Consider the following 15026-nt stretch of genomic DNA (forward strand, 5'->3'; position numbering starts at 1 on the left):
CAGGCAAGAAATGAAAAATATTGATCAAAACATTTTTTGTCCAAATTTAAATTTGACAGGTTAGTTTTGACATTGATATAATATTGACATTATTAGTACAGGATACCAGATGCTATTTCAACAGATTACTTTTTTAGATCTCAAAGCCACTTTGCTAGGTGATGGAGGTTCACAACCTACAGGCTCCATTATGCCATCTTAGTTACACACAGGTAATGAGACAGAGTGAAAGACAGCATTTAATAAGACAGATGAAAGAAAGGTACAAGATTGAATGCAGTTTTGAACAAAGGAATCTTAAAACTAGGCAAAAATAGAAACTATAAGACACTTAAAATAAGGACCTAGTCATGATGGTACCAAATTAAAATTTATTGGGCCCAATGTAAATATTAGGTAACAAAAGGTACAAAAAACTCCACTGATATTGTGTTTTGCTAACTTACAAACCATTAACAAAATGTGTGAACATATTATGCACAGAACAGATACGCTATGGACTAGCAAAGCACAATAGCAACATGTGAATTCAGGAAACTTACGCAACATAAGCAACCCATCCAGAACTTCTCAATGCATTAAAGGAAGAATTCTTCCAGATTAAAAAAAGGTGTGGATGTGGAAGTTTAACTTTTCACCTTCCTAGGAGTTCTGCAGCAATTATCACTGCTGGGTCTGTGCACTAAAACCCTACGGAAGTTTCATGTAATAAACAATTAATTAACACTAAATGTTTGATCAGATAGGAAAGTAATCAGCTTACTTTAAAGGCAAGGCATACTTTCCAAGCAATTAACTTCTCTCTTGCATTCAGGATGACTGGATACCTCACTTCTTTTCCTTCACTATCTCGTTCTACCTTGCCATCCAGAGCTGGAGACTTCCGGGCCTCAGCATGAGCGTAGTCTGGACCTACTGTGTATACCTTTATGGAAAAACAGGAACTCTTTATTCAGTGTAATTTAAGTACACTACATATACACATATATTTTGCTAAATTTATCTCAAATGTGATAATGACTTCAAAAGATACTAGCTGCTTTCATCATTGAAAAGGTCACTCTAAAGTACCTTCCTCAATGGCATTCTCTGCCTTCAGAGAACACCCATCATTTACTGACAAGCTAGAATAAAGCAAGAGGAGAAAACAGCTGGAGCACAGATAAAGAAAAATAGTGATTATAAAACTGGATGAATAAAAATTAGTGCCTTCATTATGGTGGTACAGAGGTAAAAAATAATGTTTTCCTCTCCAAAAGATCTGCAGAACTTGCAGAGCAGATTAATTTGAGAATTATTTCAGTTTACTTGATAATAGAAATCTGGCTGCAGGACTAAGTGATTCCCTTCCTTTAAAAATATTTTCAAATTTTAGGCAGGACTAAGTCAAGCAAAGATCTGCCCAGCTTTAGCATGACAAGGCAGGGTCTTGAGAGAATGATTGTGCTATCTACTCTGCCATAGTTTCAATTCTCACTGAAAGGACTGGGGCATATGCTAGAAGAGTCTTGTCAGCTGCTTTCAAAAATGGGCTACTGTCACTTTAATTAAAAACAAAACTCTAAACTTTGATTAAAAAAAAGTATTCAACAAGTTGGGTGAAGCTGCCTAATATAAAGCTGACAGTCTCGTTACCTGAAGAAAATCCATTATTTTTTTGGGGTGTTAAAAGTCCACAGCTGCTGCTTGATGACTACACTACAAGTAGTCAAAACTGTCCACCACCCCTCAAGTCATTCATATCTCTTCAGGTTGCAAGAAATTTTTCTTTGTGGAAACAGTTTGTAAAGCTCTTAACACAGACATCTGTAAACTCAGATTAACCTATTGCAAAGTGTTGCACAGTATAACCATCTGAAGAGTACAGCTAAAGAAAACATAGTAACATAAAAAACCTAGAATTTGTCTGAGAGCATAAAACCAGCATTCCCCTCATATATCAACAAGTGGAAGAAGTTGACTGCTATTGATAAAGGGGTCTTTGGCCTAAGATTGGATTAGATCTCACACTCTCTAAACCTCTACTTTTTGTATAAATATGGTGAGCTCTCATGCATATTGTAAACCGTTTCATACGTTTTGTGGGCTTAAAATACCCAAACTAACACAAAGGGAAAAAAATAATCTCCATAACTGGCTGGCTTAACACCTATTCTGTTATTGCTCTATTTTAGCATTCTTTTATGATAACTATCTTTACAGCTGTTAAGAAAATAAATGAACAAGAGTGAAAATAATTGCAGATAAGGTTAATGCATTATTTTCTGCAACTTCATATAATTTTAGTGATTTTTGTTTATTAATTAGAATACTAAGATAGTTGGTAAAATCTACTACAATTACAGGTTTCTTTGTAACCTTCAGACAAAATATCTAGGCAACATCTGTTTACACAGGAAAGTATACGCTGTTCTGGCACTAATACAATACAAAAAAGAAAGACAATGTGTTGGGTAATAAGCCTCCAGCACTCGATTCTAACAACATAGGCAAAGCTGCTCTACATTACAAGTACTGTGTTTAGCTAGAATAAGAATTACATTCTGTACTTACAAGTTGTATCAAAACTTCATTAAAATTAATCCTTGACACAAAGGTATACTTTAATCTTTAAAAGTGACAGGCTCTTGGAGCACTTGATTGTTCTAAATATAACTAAGAACGCGCAGTTGTCATACCTTCACATCAGTGCCATCTGTAGGCATGAATTCCTCATAAATATAGGAGCCTGTTTTTCTCACACTGCTTTCAGGGGAATAAACGCTGCTTCTGCTGCCGATCTGAAATGAATATTTTTCTATTAATAAACTCATAGGTTACTGCCTGAGAAACTTTAAATTCTTTAAAGTAACACACTTGTACTGAGGAAACACTTCCTGTACCAAATGAAGCAAGTAGGTTTTGATCGTTCCCAAAAGATTTTTGTAAGATTCTAAAAGCGCACTCACAGTGTATGCTTTCTTTTACCTATAATAATCTGCAGTGGCTGACAGTCTACTGCAAGGAACAAAGGTCTTCATCCAATCTACATGTTCTGAAATTAATTCTTCTGATCTGCCACTATTCCTACACAAGCAGGACATGACAAAACAGGTCCCAGCTAACATATGCATACGACAGAATTACTCCGCAATTGTGTTAGATACCTACAACTTTTCAATAGCTTCAGTACAATACCCTCACCTTTCGAAAGAGCCTCTGGCTTCCACCCCCAGCAGATGTTGGGTAATAAATGTAAACATTGTGGTCCTCAGCACTAACTGGCTTTTCTACAAAAGGCTTTTGGAAAATTTCTCCATTCACTTCCACGTGATCTTCTCCTTCAATCAAGTTGCATTCTGAAGAAAGAGTGAACAACAGAGATGTAATAATATATTCATGGAATGAAATGATAGGGATTTGGGGTAATGTTGTAAGTTGAATTAAAAAGATTATATTATATTTTTGGTTCACTGATTTGTTACTGACTGCACAAAGACTTGATGATCATGTGCTGAACATGTCTGCTGTACCATGTCTATATTATATTATTTCAATACTATGTTCCAGGATTTCTGTTGATTCCCTCAGTGTCAGACAGGCAATTGTCTCCTACAGGTGCATAAGCTTGCATGGGTGGTATTTTTCTGGAAATGTTTTGAAGACGGGGGTAGGGCTGTTTGTGTCTTTCTTCAGTGCCTTTCTCTGAAATATCAGGGGGATGGCAGATGGACAGTGAACATGGTGTAGTGCCAGATGCAATAGTACTTTTAACTGGCTAAGAACAGTCTCATACTGTGTGACTGATGCACCTTGCACAGAGGATTAGGTCCTCTGGAATCAGGGGCCAGGAATCTTCACTACTAGTTGGCTGCCTGCAGTAGCTTTTATTTGACTTTTGTAGCATAAATGAGTCCTTTTCCCCCTGGATTACGCAGACATTTTAACCTAAAATTCCCTACCTCTTAAGAGCTTCACTACAGTAATACTTCAATTTTCTTTATTTTTTCTTATCTCTTACTCTTGTGCCTTGACCTGTCATTGCAATCTCCTATTGTTGCTGTAAGTTCTCATTTTAGTAGAAAAAGCTTTTAAGTTTGTTTTCAGGTACACAAAAAATTAATTCCAATTTATATTCAGAGTATATCATGTGCAGATCTGTCTGGACTAGTTTTCCCTTACATGTAAGTTGCTTGTGCTTAGAAGGGAAAGTATTAAATAGCCTGACTTGTTTCTGTCAATATTACTTTCTTAGATAAAATTACTAATTATTGAGGTTAATGTAACATCATGAATGCTGCTCTCTGGTGACACATAAGAATCTCAGTTTGAGTTTGGAGGCCCTTATATTGTAGTTGTTCTATGATGGCTGTAAGAGGATTGTGACCCCAGGCTTCAGAATCATGCTTTTCAGAAGTATACTTGTACTGCCTTTGGCTGGGATGGAGTTAATTTCTTTCACAACAGCTAGTATGGTGCTATGTTTTGAATTTGTGACCAAAATAGTCTTGCTGTTTTAGTTATTGCTGAACAGCGCTTATACAGCCTCAGAGCCTTTTCTGTTTCACATACTGCCTTCACAGCCAGCAGGGGTTAATCCACAACAATACTTTAAATTCTGGAGGAGAAATCAACCTCTGCACACATGAATTAATTGTCTAGCAAGTGAGATATAGCATTCCGCTATGCATGTACTGTTCTCCAATGGAAATAAAGAGATGCCAATGGTTGGTATTTCAGTCATCAGTTTTTACCTTGGGGATTGTTTGGATCACGGTTCAGAACTGCATAGCGAGGAAGTAAAATGCCTTCAGCTTTAAGAATACCATATACTTCTCTCCTAGAAGAAAAGAACAGAAGTTGCACAGTAAGACAGCAAATCCTGCCAATATTTATATTTTACAGTCCATGAATAAGGGAGGAGAAAAATACATACAATTTTGTTTTTAAAATCACACAGGATAAGATTACATATATAATACTCTACTTATTAAAATAATGCTTTAAAGGTCACTGACACAGCTGTACCTTTGCAGTAAGCTCATCAATATCAATAAAAATGTAATTTGCTATGCCAGGCCTGTCCTCCCCACTCTGGCAGTGCAACAGCAATTTACATATATAGAACAGCAATTCTCTTCTTAAAGGAGATTATTAACATGAAGGGTTGAAAAAGTTTATACAGGACAGCAGTTGAAGGCATCCAAAATAGCAAGTCTACTCACTGTTTAGAAGGCTTCAGTGTTTATGTATTTTGCTCACTATTGTTTTGTTAATATTTGCTATGCATGATTGCAGTTCCAGAAGAAAAATCACTTTGAATAACCACACAGTCTTTGAATACCAACAAATTCTGTTAAATATCCACTTAACAAAGACCTTTGGTAATTCACATGACTTCTACAATTACAGGAGATTCTACAGTTGCTATATATACCTATGCTATACATATTTTCAGAGTTTAAACTTTTTTATTTGCTAAGCTTTAGACAAATATATCACCAAATTTCTACCTTGGTAAACCTTCAGATGTATCAATATAAAAGCAGTAAAAGAAAAAACACTCCTAAAGACATATCCCAGAAAACTATGCATACATTAATAAAGCATAACATTCACTGTAATTTTATTTAGACTACTGTACAATACGCTCAAACTGTTGCTATGCAATAACAACAGATTCTCTGACTTAAAAGTAGTTTGCTATTAGTGTTTCTTACCTGTCTTGTATGTGATACTGCATATTCAAGTCATTGATTATGAATGGATTCCTGAGTTTTGCATAGGCAACTGCTTTGTCCAGTGGAAATCCTAAAAAATTTATTAAGGCAAATAAATTAGAACTACAAGAAACAACATCAGTAAATAGTTTGGAACCTTCATATTCAAGCTTTAGAGTACAGCCAGAGATATGGCTTAAGTTGAGAGGATGCTCCCTCAGCTACAGACACACATAACATCAGCTTAAGACAAGCAACTACAGCCTCATTTCAGTATAGGCTGCCAAAAGTAGTGGTCCTGTTTCCAATTCCCTCCTCCTCACTCTGCATGCCCTCCACTTCCATAGAGCCAGATGATCATGTATGCTTTCTTTTACCTATAATAATCTGCAGTGGCTGACAGTCCACTGCAAGGAACAAAGGTCTTCATCCAATCTACATGTTCTGAAATTAATTCCTCTGACTTTTATTACCTCTGCCTGAAAATATGATTTTTAACTTCAGCCTACTCATCTTTGCTTCACTGCCCAGCCCTACAAAAAAATCTAGGTATTAGCAGAGATACATGAACAAGTGGTCGGAGACCTAACACTCCCATTGAGAAAGTAAGTATGCCTTCACGGTTATTGGACCAAGTAAGTATTAGATCACCATTTCCACTGGCTCCACAAATATTTAACAATGGAATAGCTATTTTAAATACCATGTCAGACAGGACTTTTTCAAGCAATGAAAAAGCTTGTATTTCAAAAGTTAGTTGTACTATATTAAACAAGACAAATGAATCACTTCTTCAGAAAATCCAATAAAACTACAAGAAAAAAAAAAAGACCCTCAAACTGGTTAAAGTATTTATATGTCAAAAATATTTATGGTATTATTAGAAGATTTACCTTTAGAATGAAAAGAAATCAGACAGTCACATAAAGGCCAGTTTTCTACTGGCTCATTCAAAATAACATCCTCTTCAAATATTACCACAGTTATGTACTTAAACATGGAGAGGCGTTCAAGAATTTCTTTCATTGGTTTGGACTTAGACTTCTTAGCCATTGAACAAATCCCAACTGCAATTTGTCTTTCTGGTGGCTGAAGAGGAGGGGAAAAAAGCAATTATTATTTTTAAGTTTTCTCAGAACACAAAAGTTTTCTCAGAACACACTTAGCAGCACAATACTAGAGCAGATATTTTCCGTTAAAATTCACGTACGACCTTTAATTTAGTGTTTAATCAGGTAATTTGCTAGCAATTAACAAAATGCAGCATGACAGCATGGCACACTGCATCCTTATGAAAAAATGCCTCAAAAAATGAAACTGTTCAATAGCTCTACACTACTTTTTGAGAGTATCTTATCAGGAGCAAATACACAGGATCAAAATCTAGTCAGAAATGTCAAATCTGAATGAAATCATACTTATGGCTTACTCTGAAATTAACTAGGAATTCATTTTTAAAATATAATTTTTGTAACTATAAGTTTAAACTACATTTTTAAACTACACATTTGTAATTTTTTTACATCTACTTAGTAGTTACAAGGCTTCTCATCTCATTACCTAATATTACAACTGAATTATGAAAAGGAAAACTAGTAAGCCAGAAAATACCATTGTAGATTTCTGAGCTACTTTGTGCATAGACAGTTTTACTTTTCTTCTGTATACTCTATATTTTCTTTCATGTTATAACCTCTAAAAATTTCTTTCCCCAAGTGGTATTAAGTGCAACAGCCAACCTACTCCTCTGTTTAAAAAGAAACAAACAACAACAAAAAAACAAACCCCCAGAACAATCCTTTATTTCATCTTACTGTTTTCTATTAAAACATAGCCAATTACCTTCCCTTGCTAAAACACAGTGACTCAGTTGAGCTGAGCTGCTAATTTTGCACTACTTCTCTACATTTCCAAGTTACTTTTAATCGTTGTTTTATTAACACTTCCTTGCATTTAAATTTTTTAGACATGCTTGCAATCATTGAAAACTCAATCTGACTATTCCCTAAAGTGAAATGTTACAGACTAAAAGAACAGTAAAATACAGCTAAAAAAAATGGCGTGACATGACAATTCATGCATAATAAAATTAAGTTTGTCTTAAGCAAACTAAAAATCGGTAAGCACAGTGCTAAAATACAATTCAGAACACTCTGCAAGGATAATAAACTAAGGTATAACTTAAGATTAATTTAGCATGCACTTTCTATACACCAACACATCAACATCGGCTGCCCTGAAACTCTGTATTAAGGTCAAGCATATCTACTTCAAAGTTCACGGTATACTTACTTTTCAAGTGTGTTGCACTTCCAAACATAACTGACAGATCATTATCTGAATATGAACAATTTCCCAATTCAGAACACCATTTCAATATTACTTTTGTGATCTAATACCATTTCAAAGTAAAATAATGCTAGAAAACACACGGAATGGTACACACATGTCCCTACAGTACATACAGAGTCATACTCTTCCTCCTCTTCTTCCCCATGGTCGTAGAAGTGTTCATAATCTGTAGATCTGGCTGAATCCAATAATTCTTCTCCATCTTCTCCACCCACAAAGAATCTAGGAGGATCATTCGCTGTTGTAGTAACAGACATGGTTACAAGATCTATAGAGATCTATGTAGAAACTGCAGCCACTTTGGCAGCTGAGATACTGGGCATGTTTCCCACTGACTCGGGAACACAAGAGTCCCCTGCTCTTTGATGTTGCTTGTGCGGTGTTGCCACTGTGATGATGTTGTCTGCCAGACGTGATTTAACTGGTATCATCTGCTCATTATTGGTCTGAGTTGCTGCTCCAAGAAACCCACAATAGGCTACTGCTTCCCTGAGATGATACAACTTTTTAACCTAAAAGAAATATCCAAACAAACAAAAAACAAAAAGAAAAAACACTTGATGCCAAGGCATATAAAACCAAAGCCTTCTCATTTAGAAAAACTGTTTGGACATTTACATACCTCTGAGCAAAGCATCAGAAATAAAACTGCACACTACACAGTCTACACTTTCACATGTATGTTTAGAGCAGGGGGAAAAATTTCAAGATATTTTCAAACTACTGATGCAGACATTCTAAATATAGATGATGTAACTCAGCAAAGTAAAAACTGTCAAATGCATTTTTTTTCCTAACTTAAGAAGGGTAAAGTGCAGAATATATCTTTTATACAAAAAATGAAACAACAAAAATCTTCTCCAATATTTGTGATTTCCCCCCAAAAGTTTCCTGATCAAATGGCAATGGCACACAGACAAAAATGCTAATGAAAACGATAAAGCCTCCATTAGGACTATTCTTAAATAGAAACCTATTCTTTCAAAAACTGAGGGACTCTTCAGTGTGAAAGCAGAATGTATGTGCCAGCTTGATGTTTGCTTATTTATTTCCAGCAATGCATTGCTTTATTTTCACACTGAAAAATTTATATTTACAGAGATGTACACTAGCACTGCCTTCTGTCCAAAGTACTTCTAAGCACTAACATACCAGTGAAGTGAACACATATTGTACCCTTTTAACCAGTCATGTGAAAATAATATCTTGGCCAAATAACTTGCATGCAGAAACAGAGACTCAGAGCTCAGTTTTCTGTTGTTTTACCTAGGTAACTGTTCTTGCTGTAAATTGTGCATGGCTTTATACCATTAATTATAATCCATTATTACTAAGAAAATTAATAAGCAGTTACTTGTTTAAAAGCTCAGCCGATCAAATGCTTTAGGTTAAGTTGTTTTTTTAGTCAGATCATTATGTAAGTGCCACTCAACAATGATGTCTCAGCAGAACTGAATTTATCTTTAAATATCTGTCAGAATAAGTTTGGCTGTTCTATGAACTAAGTGAAGCAATAGTAAATTCCCAGTGGAGATTGATCAACCATTGAGCTTCCTGTGAAAAAGAATGGTAAATAGAGCAAAAGTTACCCAGAAAGAATCTAAGTCAGAGAGCAATAGGTTAGGCGTGGGTAAACAATACAGCTGTTTCAGATCCAGAAGCTGAAGCTAAGGTCCGAGCAACAGACATGTAAGGATCCTGGAGTGACAGCAGAAGATTAGAAAGATTCATTTCTTAAATGTATTTGTTACGTATCTGCTCTCCTTCCATTCCACTAATGAAAAATTACCTTCTCTTAGAATGTGAAATTGCAGCCATATGTCCTTCAAGCAACAAGAACAAAATGAAATTTCAAACACCTAATTCCTCTTTCTCCCATGAGAGTTAGAAATTAGGTATTGAGATAAATTAATCCTGTTTATGACAGGGTTAAGAAAGCAAGCTTTCCAAATCCTATTTCTAGCAAGCTTCAGAAAGGCAGAGGTTATTGCCAACATACACTGGTAAAGCCTGAAAATGAAGTTTAACACTTCCTCTTGCATCAGCTTCCCCTCCCACCACCCAAATTCTGTAAATCAGAAACAACTGTCTTAACAGCTTTTTAAAACCTACGGTTTTCCCATAAAGAAGGAAAAGCAAGCACTTGAAGCAGATAAGCAGGAGGTCATCAAAAGAGGTTTTTTTAAACTTTCTTTCCCCTACCTATTACTGTAGTGCAATTTGTGAGAGGAGCAGCAGCAGTTGTGAACTTTATGTGCAATTAATGACTAGTTATTTCATGAGGATCTCTGGCACTACCTGAGTCTCTCTAACCTGAAGTGATTACTTCTCAAAGCAAGTAGAAACCGTACAAATAAAGACTGAAGGGAAAGCATAACATATTTGTCTACAAATGACACAAAGATATAACGTGACAAGCTTAATTCCCTAGCAAACCTATCTGAAACTTAGTGGTTTTCTACCTTCCTAATTCAAGAATCTGGACAGTGTTGGTGTTATTGGCAGCAAGTAGACCTGTCAAGTGGAGCTTCACTTGCAGAAAACAGACTTGGAGCAGTCACATAGTCTGCTTGGAGTTAACAGATTATTTTCTGCAAGATTTATTACATTGTTCACCTATCTGAAGGCTGATGAATTGCTAGATTGCCACTCCATGCTATTGTGACTGGGAATCAGAGTTTTCAGGCAGTTTGTAAAAATAAGACCAAAGACATGGGATCAAGAAAAGTTACTGACAATTTTCAGGCTTGTAAACTACTGCATGGACTCATTGAATTGCATATGAATTGGTGTTCTGACTGCTGATGGTTACCAGCTTATCTCCCAGCCAGCAGATGCTGTAAGCTACTGTCATTAGCATAAATTTGAGTCAGGATATAGGGAAAAAATTGTTTATTTTTTAGAATAAATGCTTTCAGAGACAGGAACTAAAAATTCTTTCCCTCCAAACCCTTTGGCTACTATAAAAACTGAGGAATCCCCTTCTTTCTTGTGGTGTGTGAAATAAGAAGAGTCCAGGAAAAGAGACATGGAAAGAAAAATATTAGAGTATGTGACTGCAACTACAGTAAACAACTTACACAAGTCTCCTAAAAACATGTACAGTTATCTGATGTAAAAAAATGTAAAATGTAAAAAAGACCGTTCTTGGATAAAAACGTAGTTCTCAAGTTGTACATGAAAGAGAAATAGTAAGTGACAGAGCAAGAAGATGGAGCTGTCTTTCTCCCATCACCATCGACAGTACTTCTGGGGCAGGAACTTCTAACACGTGGTACCCTATGCAGAATTCCATCTTGCTGCCCCTGCTCCAGGGGCATTAAGAAGTGAGGCAGCAGCAGCAGCAATATAGGGGCAGGGAGGCTCTTTGTTAGATCCTCTTGTACTTGGTGCATCACCACAAACTTCAGCAGACAGTAAAGATTAGAAGGTTACATGCATGCCTCAGCCACAGAAGATTGGGTGTAAGCAAGACAAACCCCAAAGCTTCATGTTGGAATATACAGTGACAGATTTCCAAAGAGATAGCATCAAGAATATCCAGGCAACAATCTCCTACTGTGCAATGACCTTTCCAGGTAAAATTAATTAGACTATGTTCCCTCAACTGTTACATAAGGCTTCTGTTTTACAACTTACAGATAAAAAAATCTCTGCTATTTTTGAAAAATATAATTTAACTAACAGTGTTGTTTCTTAAAAAGACTTTCAACCAAATGTATGGCCTGTTCATTGTGCCTGTCCTAAAACTTCCTATTCATGACCACCACATATGTCTTGGCCAAAAAAAAAGTGGGGGAAAAATGTTTAAAGACAAGAGTAAATCTGCTAATTTTACATTCTCGTCTTAAAATAAACTCATCTCAGTTTCTCCCTAATAAGTTAGATAGCACTAAAATAGTGCACTGCAAAGGAGAAGTAAAAAGCCTTAAGTTTAACTGATATTATTATCACTTATTAGTGGAAGGTATACAAAATAACATTCTAAATATACAAAATGACACACAGAAAATATTAACATACAAATAGGGCTGTATTTGAATCATAGCTTTTGGTAGCCTGCTAAGGACTCCAAGTCCACTGTTCACTCCAGTGGTGTACTACAGACATTTTTTCTAACAGAACACTTCTCCATTTCCACAAGTATACTCTAAAAGAATTCCATAAATATATTCCAAAAGAATAAGCCAAAATGTAGACCTTACTAAGTGTTAAGAGATATTCCCACAGTTTTCCTGTCCCCATTCCACATGTTTCAGCAGCTCAGGAATTCAACCCTAGTGTTTCCCATATTTACTTAGACCATAAAGATTAGCATGCCGGTAACTGTCAGCAACAAATCAGCTCAACTTAACAGCAGTGGTCTGAACAGTCATGTAAAAGGGGCTCAAAGTTTTAACAGCCATGTTCTGAATATTAATAAAAACATATACAACTCCTGTATAAACAGCATTTCACCAGGTTTTCTTCTGTGTCGCTACAGCTATCAGAAGAACAAATACACACTGGCTCTACAGTACTCTGATGGAAACTAATGGAACAAAACTAGAGTAAAAATGCTTCTTATCTGTTATCTCAAGGAAAAAAACCACCCACATCATACATTAAATTGCTATAAAATATTTCTAAATCATGAACCACTCAGGAAGACAACTCTTAGAAATGCCATTCTAACAAAACAACTACAAAACACTTTGTGACATTTTCATTGTGGAATTTAGCAAACTGGTAACTGTACAAGAAGCATTAAGTGTTGCTCATCTGTTACATGATTCTGTACATATATATACCTAACAATAACAAAACAACCCACACCCCTGCACCGTCCCTCTATATTGCTCCTTTTAAAGTTTCAGTTCTTACTGCTGTAGGTATATTCAAACTGCATCTGTTACCAGCTTCCTCCAATCCAAATTAAGTAGTTAAAACCCAAATGATTTTAATAGCAATTTTTCAGATAGTCTACATGAGATGACAAAAAGCTTTCAACATCTTCCTGCTAGAACTGCTTTACCTAACATTTTCATTAACAGTACATTTAACAGCAAAAAAGTTTGCCTCACTCCTGCTGTTTTAAAATTCCAGTTCTGCAACATGATTTACGGTGTAACAAACCACCAAAGACAGCCAGTTTGTTGGGTTGCTGGTGGAGCAGAAAGTATGGGGAGGGGGCAAGGGTGAAGCAAAGGGGAGAAGGGAAGAAGAAAGAACCAGCAGAGTCTCAACTCTGAGAGACCTGACAGCAGCAACTGCAATCCCAAGTGCTCTGTGTGAATGTGTAACACCTTTCCACAGACAATTCAAAGAAACTTGGTAATACTTTGGATTTAAATGTGAGACTCTAGAACTACTAACAGGGCTCATGCTCAGGAATAGCATTTCATCAGGTCTGACAGATGACCAGGAAGAGAAAGAATACAGGACAGGCAGAAGGCAGAAAGGGGGAAAGGATGTCCACACAAAAGCTGCTGAAGACAATACTTGTAAGCAAACCATACACGACTTGTTTATTGCTGTACCTCACAGAGCAAAAGATACATATCCTCTGCAACTTACTTAAATAGTCAATGTTTACTGTGTCATGTAGTCAGTAATACAAAACATTAATATTCACACACAGCTGTGTTCTGTTCTACCATACATCCTGTGAGGTGGTAAGTAGCAGCTGTCAGCCCATTACTGAGATGGACTAAATCTAAAAAAAATGTAGAGCAGCTCTATCCCAATACCCCTCAATCACAAAGAATGTTACAGTTTTAGCCTGATAATACTTTGTGCACAGCAACAACAACAACAAAAAACCAAAACCCAACCCAAACCAAAGGAAACAATAATCACAGAAAATACAAAGGGATATAAAGGTTTCCAGTAATTACTGGAATTTACAAGGTCCAGTGGTACAACAGGCTGATTAAGAAACATGAAACTGGGAAAAGCCTTTAGCTCTCCTCATCAAATACAAACTTCAACAACAGCCTTAAGAAGTTTATCACCATATTCTGTAACTCAGTTCTGCTCAATAACAGAAGGCAAGGAATTGTGCTGATGTACAGCAGAACAGACAAGAAATCGGCTAAAAAAGGTAGCAAAGGAAAAAGTTGCAATTATGAAGGCTACACTACACAGCATTACAGGAACTGTCACCCACTATGATCTTGCATTAAACTAACTCTAGATTTCACAATACACTTAACAACTTCCCCCATCATTACACAAGCTTTTCCAAAGTTCCTTTTTCATTCTGTAAGTATTTTCACAGAAAACCAGATGCAAGATTTAGTCTGCTCTTCCCCCCCAATCAAGATAGGTAATCTGCAAAGTATCAGAAGAAGGCAGAGCACATTCCCCTCTCCACTGGCAGGCAGTGAGGCATGAGCCAAAAGCAGTAGGCATCCACATAGGGATTGAATAAAATAAAAACAACCCTTCTTTCCCCCTCTACTCCATTCAAAAGCAGCTGACTTGATCTGCTCCAGCCAGGGGGCTGCAACCCACTCACCCTCCTCCCAGATTCTTCCAGGACTCCACCACAACTTGCTCCACTGCACTCCAGCACAGAGACAGCTGCGCCTTTACTACCTTACTCTTCCCACATCAAGAATGCTGCACCATTTTGTCCCACCTAGACTCCCAGTCCAGTGTGCCACCACTATGAGCTCTACCTGCTAGTCCTAATCTCCTCCATTACAGTCAATGGAGTAGGGTAGTCTCCAAAATCTGTCAGGAGGCGATGACATGACAAGAACTTCCCAAAAGAGATGATGAAAAGTAGCCTTTATTTGTTGCTTTTAGCCATTCACTTGGTTGTGCCTACAAGCCAAGCACAGCTCTCAGACTGTCAGATGAAGATCCATAATCTATGCCAAATGAGAACTGTGAATATGCTAAGTACTTTCTGTTTGCAGGAACACTGCGAGTATTTTGTACGTTGTTCCAAAAGCATTACTGTGTAGTATTTTATGCATTACTACACCA

The 15026-nt window shown here is 36.6% G+C and overlaps 1 protein-coding gene across 3 annotated transcripts in view; it reads right to left on the reverse strand.

Annotated features, from left to right (window-relative positions):
- Nucleotides 1-15026, reverse strand: part of PPIP5K2 (diphosphoinositol pentakisphosphate kinase 2) — a 51581-nt gene that overhangs the window by 33470 nt on the left and 3085 nt on the right. For all 3 annotated transcript variants that reach the window (XM_049796299.1, XM_049796298.1, XM_049796300.1), the window contains exons 2-8: nucleotides 8165-8563; nucleotides 6593-6788; nucleotides 5700-5790; nucleotides 4734-4819; nucleotides 3184-3338; nucleotides 2679-2780; nucleotides 764-925 (exon numbers count right to left, since the gene is read on the reverse strand). In XM_049796299.1, the coding sequence (XP_049652256.1) occupies nucleotides 764-925; nucleotides 2679-2780; nucleotides 3184-3338; nucleotides 4734-4819; nucleotides 5700-5790; nucleotides 6593-6788; nucleotides 8165-8308 (936 nt within the window). In that variant the 5' untranslated portion in view covers nucleotides 8309-8563. The remainder of the gene's footprint in view (nucleotides 1-763; nucleotides 926-2678; nucleotides 2781-3183; nucleotides 3339-4733; nucleotides 4820-5699; nucleotides 5791-6592; nucleotides 6789-8164; nucleotides 8564-15026) is intronic.

The sequence above is a fragment of the Accipiter gentilis genome, chromosome Z (genome assembly GCF_929443795.1).
Source record: "Accipiter gentilis chromosome Z, bAccGen1.1, whole genome shotgun sequence".
NCBI classification, from domain to species: domain Eukaryota; kingdom Metazoa; phylum Chordata; class Aves; order Accipitriformes; family Accipitridae; genus Astur; species Astur gentilis.